Below are 10334 nucleotides of genomic sequence, written 5' to 3' on the forward strand. Positions count from 1 at the left end.
CTTCTAATCACACAGAGCGATCATGGCACCCACAGGTGCACCAGCCCCTCAGCCCCTGTTTGAATTATGCCTATGAGATGACAGATTTTCCTGGGAATTTCTCCAAACACCCAACAGTTGTCACAGTCATCTGTCATGAGCCGAATGAGCTTGTGCATGTGTGCGGAACTGTGCATGTGCATCTGAGCATGTGGTTTTCGGCGTGTGACTGAGTTGCGCACAAAGTCGCAGTCAGTCACAGGGCTGATGCAAGTAGTGCATCTGGGGATGGTGAACGTCCTTGCCTCTCACACACGTGGCTCATGGAGTGCATACATACTCTGAATAGTGGGTGAAACCTTAACATCTGTCACAGCAGTGCATGAAAAGTCCCTAAGCAGGGTGCCCGGTCTCCAGGAGGTCCTCCCTAAAGTGCGCTGTGTCATCTGTTCTGTGTGTCTCTCACCTTCTGTCTCTCCTACATGAATGTCTTCTCACCTCGTCTCCCCTCCCCGTGCACTCTCTCCTCCTCTCGCCCTTCTTTTTTAGCAGCAGTGGAAGTGACATTTATTAATGGCGAATTTATGTGCATGACCGCCCAGAAACCTGAACTGTGCTTCGACCAGTCCCTGGAGTCTGTCCGTCAATTCCTGTAACCATCAGAGCGCCAAATACCTCCCTTGCAGTGCCCATCAGCCCTGTGTGAGATGACTCGGAGTGATTTATGGGATTAAGAGCATTAACAGCAGATTTCCCTTGGTATTGATACGGTGTAATATCTTCATGACTATGCCACTCAAAGAGAGGAGGATTTACTGTGTAATTCAGAGATGTAGAAATGATTCACTGTCCTGGACCGTTTTTCTTCTGATGTAAATTATAATGCTTTACAGATCAAATTAGTTTCATCAACAGTGAATACTGTGGTAAGAAAACATGACAGCAGGGTGAAACATGAAAGAACATTTATGGAATAGGATTAATAATCAGTTATTGTGAAAAGCTAAATTAATGAGGAACGTTGACGTCTCAATCGCAGGCAAATAAACACACACGTGGCACGTTGCTTCCTGAAAAACGGTTTATGGTAACCAGCGAGAATCTGTTGTACATTTACTAATGTTTTATTCATCATTCTTGCTGGCCAAGACTACAAAATGCAGCAGCAAAGAAATGGTGCAACTTTAATTGCTTAGCCCATGGGAGTTGGTTGCCATAGCAACATTAAAGCAGTAGAACAAGAATTTATAGCAATGTCTGTGATTAGGAAAATGTACATCAAGCTTCTCCGCCACACAGAAAGGGTGATGTGGCTACAGATGAATACGTCTTGTACAGTGGCCGCTGCTGGTCTGCAGACGACATTCGCATGCTCTCGTCCCGGTGTGATCCACCGCTTACATCACGCCTCTATCCAAACATCGACCTAATCCAAAGGCTTAAATGAACTTTTACCCCGAAACAGTGTTGATGTGTCACGACAAGGCAGAATGAGCTGCAGTTTGCAATAAACGGCTTCACTCTGAAGGCTCGGAGCCCAAAGGAGGTTCTCACAGCGATGGATGAACGAGACGGCGCACTAACACACACAGCACCCAGGCACTCAGCCACATTCAGATATGTTTCCATGGTAATCCAGACTGGGATCACATTGCATGCCCTAGCATTTGTTTGGTGCCCACTTGTGTGGTGTTTGTGTTTTTTATCACTAGTTAACATCTGAAAATAGAAAGTAAGGCTTTACATGGGGGCACTGTGAGTTGAAACGATACACTAGGCCATAAAATATTGCTACTGATTGCGCACAGCTGGTGATAAGAATGCACGGCACAGTGGGAACAGCTCTGATGATGCTTATTTGAATTTTTTTCTTCTTTTGTTTTCTCTTCTCTTCACTCCACTCTGTTCTCAGGTCAAGCAACCAAGAAAACATATGTGAGTTACAACAACCTCAGGATCTAATCTGCTTCAAAAATGAATGCTGTGTGTCCTTTACCAGTGATTGAAGAAGGGGAGGACTGAGAAAGACAGGCAGAGACAGGAGAGAGTCCCGGCATCCCAGCACACGCGCAGTACCTATGCACTCCAGGACTGTGGATAGCATCTAACCTTCATCCAGACATGATACATGAGTCCTGACAGAGACTAGCACAGCTGTAGGTCAGTGTGGCTGGGTTGGCCTGCAGAACCAAAACGTTTTGAGCTTGTGTTGTGACCCCCTTTCTCTGTGACAGAGAACAACTTGCCTGCTAAAAGGGGTCACTGTGAACGAGGACGGTTGCAAAACAAGGACAGTGGATCTGCTTTTAAGATGTTTTCCTTTGAAATGTCATTAAAGCCATATTCTCTTGGGGTTACCATTATCTGATTTCTGTTTTGTATTGTTTATAAGTGATTTTCTTCTGTGCCTCTTTCTTGAAGTTGATTTAGTTACCTTGGACAGCAAGCTCTGCCACATACAGTATTTTGGTTTACCAAAATCAACTCCAATCAGTCCCAGATGATTATTATGTTCGAGTGATGGGCATTGTAAGTATATTTTTTTTGTAAATATTTGAGAGTATTTTCATGTTTGGAGTACAAAAATAGATATTGAGTCTTTGTTCAATTGGATTTGAATGGTTATGAAAAGCACCACAAAGTGTTCACTTTGCATGTGCCAATGTATGTCTGTTCTATTTGATGTAAACAACAACAACAAAAAAAAAAGAGAAATAAATTCTGAAACTAATAATGAGCTTCAGCATTCTTCAGCAGTTTGTTTTCTTTACCAGAACGAAACTTCATCAAATGACAGAATATGGCTTTAATCGGTTGTTGAATTGACTCCGCCCCACCCAGTGTCTGCAAGCATGTTTGTTTTATATAGTTTCGTACTGGGTATATTATGCCTAATTATGGTGTGGGAAACATTGATATCAAAGCAATCATGCAAGTATGTTGTGATGTCTGTCAGATTATGAACATGTAATAAAAAAATCATTTTGTTATCTTTTATACAATTAAACCCGACAGCATATTAGTGTTATTTCTGTGTGTGTGCAAGTGTGTCTGTTTGTGTGAGTGGTCATGTTCGGGCTTCATAGCAGGAAAGAGTGCAGCATGTTAAATGTCCAATTATTCACTGTGTTGTTTTCGTTGTTGTTAGTCTTTTTTTTTTTTTTTTTTTTTTGCGGGGGGGTGGAGGGGTCTGTAAACTAATGCAAATGCCACACACTTGTTTACTGTCTCACTCCGTGACGGGCCACATTAGCGAGCTCACTGAGCAGTGCTGCCATGCAGAGGAGATCAGACCCTGCGAGAGGAGAGGATGTCCACTAGCTGACTCCTTTGCTCACCCTTTGCTCTTTCTGTCTCATCCGTTGTTTCTCCACCGCTCGCGGTTGCTCCCACCAAGCCTAACCACCAATCCCCTGCATGAATAATAAAACATGTCAGATCAATTTGTCCTGCTGATGGCCAAACCTTTACGAGCTAACCGTTCTTTATTCTTGTGCCTGCCTGCAAGCGTAATGTTAATATTTTCAATATTGATTATTATATAAAAACATGAATAGGACACACATGAGAGACTTCTGTTTCTTCACCCAGTAAGCGTCTCCCTCTAGGCAGCTACACAGGGAAATGATATATGACCCAGAGATGCTGATTGCTATTTTCCGTTTGCGTGTGTGAGAACAGAGAGAGAGGGAGGAAAAATAGGGAACGAGATCCTTATCCACACAGGTTTTCTGTTGTTTCTCTTACCATTTGTCTGGCATCTCTCTCCTCCTCTCGCTCCTGTGGGACCAGATGGTCTTTACTCCTCATACGCACAGTCTGTCATTTTCTGTTGCACACGGCCAAGAAAAATCCCACTTATGCCCAATTAAGACTAGTCTATCCCCCACCAAATTAATTGCCTGTGTCAGTGTCTGTGTGTAAGTAATCAGTAGGGGCTGAACAGAGTTTAGATTTGCAGCTCAGCAAAAACAAAGTAAATACTAAACAGCTAAAGCGATAACGCGCTGGATTTTGATACAAAGCAGAAACTTTGAAATGCAGGAAATAGTTAAAAATCTAAGCGTGGCACTTTCACAAATGTCTCTTACCTACCTAAAATAGCGTGAAGTATGGTTTGCTCCAAACTCTCAAGGCTCTGACGCAAGGGCCCACCTGCTCGGTATGCACCTGTTCTGGAGGCAGCAGTTTCCAGTGAGAATCAAGTGGAGAAACATCAAAGAGAGGAAACTAATCACGGTGGACTGAAAGCAAGGCACACTTCACCAGGAGGACATAAATGTTTCAAGCTTTAAGGACCGTCACTCGCACATTATTATGTGGAGGACATTTGAAGTGTCACAGTAGATTCTACCGACTCTTAAAGAGTTGCAAAGTTGTCAAAACTGTCCTCACTGTGTCAGAATTACAGGCCTGTGTGACCCGTGCTGGATGACAAGGTGACACCGCTGCTCTGTGAAATTCACATATCCGTGTGTGCCTCTTGTGACATGCAGAAGTCCCAACACCAGAGGCTCAGGCTCTCTCCTATCTGAGGTTCCATGTCACTTTGGTCCAGCTCTGTCTTCGAGGAAAGCCGTCTTTATCTTGTCAGAACTCCTGATGCGCTCTTTCACAGACAATTTACTGATGCTGAGTCTAGATTAGCTCTGTTTCATGGCTGCTGGGCCCTGGGCTCCCCTATCTCTCCATAAATGTCCAATTATCCAACTCCAGCCAGAGTGAAACTTTATCTGCTTCCCGTCAATGATCTGAGTGAACTGAGGCCTGATATAATGTAGGATGGATAAAGGCACTCCTTCTTTATTTTTCCTCACTCCGTCTTCTACTTGACACTAACCTCCTTATGATGCTTTTTGTTTACCAGCATCTTTTGCTTCGTCTGCATCTCTTCGCTTCTCTGCGAAAACCAGGCTAGTTACTCTTGCCAGCACATGCAATGACACTAAGAGTTTATAATTAGCGGTACAGTAGGATAGCCATTGGTTAGACATGAATCACAGCATCCACATCTCCTCACAGGCACTAATTATCATCTGAGGAGGGATCATAAGTAAATTTTGCGAACACAGCTCCGCAGTTGAAATGCGTGTTTGTTTGTTTTTTTTCTATGAGCGATCCAAGAAAGAGATACACGGCCTCTTTTTTTTACAAGTGAATAAATTAGCAAGGGGTCACTGGGTGCCATTTCTTTCTTATCCGTGGCTCCACAGAGCTATTCCTTACCCTGCTTAGGCTGCACTGTGTGTGTGTGTGTGTGTGTGTGTGTGTGTGTGTGTGTGTGTGTGTGTGCGCATTCGTGTTCATCACTGCATTATTGCATTTTTAATCAGCGGAAGAGACCAGGCATCATTCTCATCACATTAGTGTCTCTTGGTATTTATTCCTCTCTCTCTGTCTCTTTCTCTCCCTACTTTTACTCCTTGGGGTGAGGTGGGGGGTGGGTGGGAAGAATACATTTGAAATTTGCTCATTTGACAGTTGTTAGAGATATGGATTCTGACAGTACACAATTAGCTCAGTCACCTCCTTTATCTTCACTCATCTTTAGCTGGGGGATTTAGTACGTGTTGCCTCTACAGAAATGAGTGTTACACCTCTCATGCTGCCTTCCCCCTTCCCATCTCTTTGATATCCAAACTTCTAATTCCATCCTTCTCTCGGCTAATGATTATTCGAAAATTACATATCTTACTTCATGAATTTCGTTGACTGCTGTGTTATTAAGACGGCTGACTGAGACGTATCTCTTCAGAATTCACAGCTGAGTAGGTGCTCTAATTTGCTGCTTTTCCCCAATTTCCCCTGTCAGGAAAATGCATTTGCGGAGCGCTGGCGTACATATTTACATTTTGTGAATATGTTGCATATTTGTTACGCCTCAGCTGCATGAAAGATGCAACTCACTCTCAAAAAGCTTGTAGAAAATGTTTGAAAAGTTACATTTTTAACACTGAGTCACAGCTCAGGTTCGTGGCACAAACAAAAGCCAACAGCATTTAAACCACGGCAAATCATCTGCGGTTTTAACAGGAGCTGACAGAGATAAGTGCTGGCTGGCTGTGAAATTTAACTAGAGAGCTAAACCCTTGATTTCAAGGAGCACGGCATAAACAATACGTTTCCACATCCCACGCAGATCACTGTTATTTCAAAGAAAAGTAAATGCCTAAAGAGAAAAAAAAAAACTGAAATGGAAATGAATAGTTGGGGAAGAGTGAGAGAAATTCACATCAACCAAAGATGAAATTAAATCAAAAGGTATAGGGGGAAAAAAACGAACATTTTTTATGCTTTAATTTGAGAGTAGCTGTGCAGAAACAACTGTCTTGTGTTTTACTTTTACTTAGTCCCTCTTTATAAAACTGATCCTAATTGATGCTCGTGAATCCATCATATGAATCCACCTGTAAAAGCCTAAAAGCTGCGGGTTTTGCTATAGGCATTGTGGAGGAAGTGTACAGTCAAATGATTATAAATCAATTCAAAGGGTGAATTATAGTCTTGCCTCGCAAACTACATCGCTGAATATTGTGTGTCTCATTTTTCAGTTGGCGGTGGAGTGTGGAGCACTCTCCATTTGATTAAACTCTACCCAAAGGCTGCATCAATTATGTATCCTCACAATGGAGTTAATGGACTGCAATAACAGTTGAAGATGACTTGACTAAATTTCCACATGACATGGCAAGAAAAATCTCACTTCAGTAATGTAACCCTCCTGAAGAGCTTGTCTGAAATGATAAAAGACCAGGTCTGCTTCGAGCTTATTAAATAAAATCACAGTTTCTTTTGTTAATTTCTCTGTTAATCAGTAAAACATAATGCCGTCTGACAGATTTGTCTCCTCCAGGAGGTTAATATTTAATGTACATCAGCCTCTGTGCATATATACTCTGTGTCTTGCACAGGTCTATGTATATTCCTCAGTGTACCTGCGCAGGAACTGTGTGCTTAAGTGTGTGTGAATGTCTAAGCTCAGCTTGCAACCCACCTACCTTGTGATCCAGCTTCTATAATTCAGGTCTCTGGGGTTTCGGTCCCACGAGTGGACCCTCGCAGTGAACAGAAGGGGCCCGCAAAGCCCCAACTATACAATCACTGACCCATCTGGCCATGAGGCCAGCAGGGAGCATGCAGGATGTAGAGACCAAAGCTCTGCACAAACATCCTGTGCTAACACGAGACACAGCAGATCACACAATGCCCGGGAAAGGTAGAAATGGTGTACAGCAGCCTCATACTGAGTAACCCTCATGTTTTATTTCGAGATATTGTGTGTTGACTGAGCTGCATTTTCTAGTTTCCAGCTGAGCACATAGCACAGAGAAGGAATATGCTGTACGGTGAATAAAGTTCCCGCTGCTGCAATTTGGAGCAAAAGCAACATGTTGATTCAGCTGTGATCTTTGCAAGTCGGGCGGAGGTTTGCTCAACATGACATTACAGAGCCGAGGTGTGCGGGGTTCGGGTTAACCTGGCACCACGTGCTCTTTCTCCTCTACACTCAAATGCACAGTCATGTAAATGTTTCTAATAACATCTTACGTGACAAGCGTCTGCCGCTGCCCTCGGCCCCTGCAGCAAGTCTCAGCTTAAAATGCTGCTCACACCACGAACGCCAGTGAAAGAAGCCAGTACAAGGCAGCATCTGTCATGTTTTCTCTCCTAGTTGGTTATGAACCTCCAGCCTAACCTCTTTCTCACGCCTCTGAAAATCCACAGCATACAGGCAAACAGGGCTCCTTCCATGGCTGGAGAAGAGGATTTCCATCCCAGCTCTGGATTGGACTGGATCCAATTTGGGAGATAAGAAGCAAAATGCAATTAGTCTACACTTTCTAAATCTGTGACTGAATTATGGAGTCACACAGTTGTTCTAACTTATCTCATTTTTTAATTACGAGGGTTACTTAAGAGAGAGCTGACACATTTTATTATCAAGGGGAATTAACTGTGGATCACCTCTTTGCTGATGCTCTGCTCAGTAAACAGTCAGTTACACCTTCATTTTATTCATGTGTAGTGTTGCAGCGTCCCTCCCCAAAGTTAATGAATTTAAATAAACTCAAATATCATATAATAGGATCTTGTAATCTATACATGCAATATCTGATGAATTAAAATTGCAGTTTTTAGTTTTGTTTACCTTAAGGCTACCTAATATTTGTCTACAAAAGATGATCTCATGCAAAGGTTATGAATCAGGGCCCTGCTCATGACGTGATGCTACTGCCATCTACTGTTACTGAAGCAGCATGTGCTTCTCTCTCTGTTTTCCCCAGTGTGCCTCAGAGGCGTGCACTCTTCCTACCCTGTGTCAAAATGTAAGATCTGCACAACCAGTGCCGACAGACAACAAAATGTACCTCTGAGTAGACTTCCTGTTCAGCTCTCAGGGTAAACAAGCACACAGTGTCACCATAGGAAGGAATTCAAATGAACTTACCATATTTTTTCACAAGGTGGTGCTGCTGTCATTGACGGCAAGAGGGCGAGCTGCAACCTGAGATCAGGTGGGCTAATTTGATTTGCACCACTGCAATACAGGCGCACAGAGACACACACACACACACACACACGCGCTTGTTGTTGTCAGCTCCTGTAGGATGATTGCATGAGCATTCAACTGATACAAACTGTAAACGGTTGGCTAGCTGTAGTAGTCTTTTAGTCAGGAATGAGTAGTTAATATTAGCTACTAAACTGAGAAAGACAAACATCACGACTCATGTTTTAGAGGGTTGATGTTTTTTTTGTTTGTTTTTATAAAGGTTTCCTTTGCTGAATTATCATTCATTATCAGGTCTGATGATTGGCTGGCTAACGCTGACATGTTGTACTTAAAGCATAATAAGACAGATAAAAAAGCTAAACCAGGTACAAAGACTGAATTTATGGCGAGTAGATAAAATTCATTGTTGAATATAGAATGTAGAAAATAATCTGCCTCGTGCTTTAAAACTGGACAGCGTTGTGCTGATAGCAGAAAGTTATTTGGTGGTTAGAGATGCAGTTTCCATCACCACCTTTGTCTTAATCAGGCTCAGCACCAGAGGAAACAGTACAAACCCATTTTTAATGCTACATAGATTTTTAAAGTTAGATCCTGTAAACGTTAAAATCTTTACACATAAAAATAAAATTTGTGCGGGGCCTTGTTCGTTTAAGAACACCATGCAGTCTCGCTGTCTATAGATACACGGAGCACATTTTGTATAATACTTTTTAGTACTGAGCATTACTGGTAATCAAATATGAAATGTGTCCCACCTGCTTCCCTGACAATTATCCTTCATCATTACAATGTTTTTTTCTTATCACTGTGCTTTCAGCCTAATGGGAAACATAGTGCCACATTTCTTGGGCTTTGGGCCTCTAATGAGGCCTATTACTGTGTTGTCCATATCATGTGGTGCTGCCCACATCATACCCTCTCTGCTATTTCCACTGTTAAGTAGCAGATCATGTTACCACCCACTCAAGTACTAGGGTGTACACAAAGGCTGATTAGTTTTTCTTTTTTTAATCAAGAGAAAAGTTTGTGTCAATAACACTGTGCAGTGGAAATAATTACCCTCCTGGTTGCAATGAGACCTTGGCCTGGCATGGCTACGGGCCTAATTAGAATTTGTTAGGACCCTAGGAATTATAATCACGCTTACAAAACACCAGTTTAGATTAATGATGGAGGTGTTTGAAATAACAAAGATACAGCAGGTGCTGCATAAACACTAAATGCGGATATGCAGAAATCTGTGAAGCAGCTTTCAAATAATTATGAAGCTAATTATTAGCGTTCATCTGTATTTGATCTACTGTGCTCTAATTCCAGAAATTAAAAGTCACAAAACAGATGAGACTGGTGCTTTTGTGTGCGGAGCGACAAAGCAACAACAGCAGCAGATTGTCAAGTGCATTGCATCAGATACATCCACATCAGAAGGTCACTTTTTTCCTATAGCTTTTCATCAGGTTATGCATTTTTCATCACGTACATTAACTTTAAATCTCAGTACATTATTAATGAGCACAGTGAGGGAGGGTGATGTGAAGTGAGAGACTGACAGGGCATAAAATAGCCTCAAATCCACATTCTGATACACGCTCATTATCTGCTACTGCTGCTGTTATCGATTAGCTCGACTCCATTTGTAGACGCAAACTACTCGACTGCTGTTGTAGCAGTTAGAGGGAGAGTATTAATAGAATTCTTACATTTAGTACACGTGCTTGGAAAAATAATATTAGGTTCATACAAGGTTGACACTTGTCCTGTTTCAACTTGTCCAATTTGTGCACTTACACTTCACATTGTGCCTAACAAGGTCTAACTTGGACAATGATGCAAGGCA

At 42.3% G+C, this 10334-nt stretch overlaps 1 protein-coding gene across 1 annotated transcript in view; it reads left to right on the forward strand.

Annotated features, from left to right (window-relative positions):
• The window catches only part of LOC113166758 (metabotropic glutamate receptor 7-like), a 30423-nt gene extending 27508 nt beyond the window's left edge, over positions 1 to 2915 (forward strand). Inside the window, exon 10 of the mRNA XM_026366902.1 lies at positions 1892 to 2915. Within this exon, the coding sequence (XP_026222687.1) occupies positions 1892 to 1941 (50 nt within the window). The 3' untranslated portion in view covers positions 1942 to 2915. The remainder of the gene's footprint in view (positions 1 to 1891) is intronic.
• Positions 2916 to 10334: the final 7419 nt, after the last annotated feature.

This window comes from Anabas testudineus, chromosome 7 (genome assembly GCF_900324465.2).
Source record: "Anabas testudineus chromosome 7, fAnaTes1.2, whole genome shotgun sequence".
Lineage (NCBI taxonomy): Eukaryota > Metazoa > Chordata > Actinopteri > Anabantiformes > Anabantidae > Anabas > Anabas testudineus.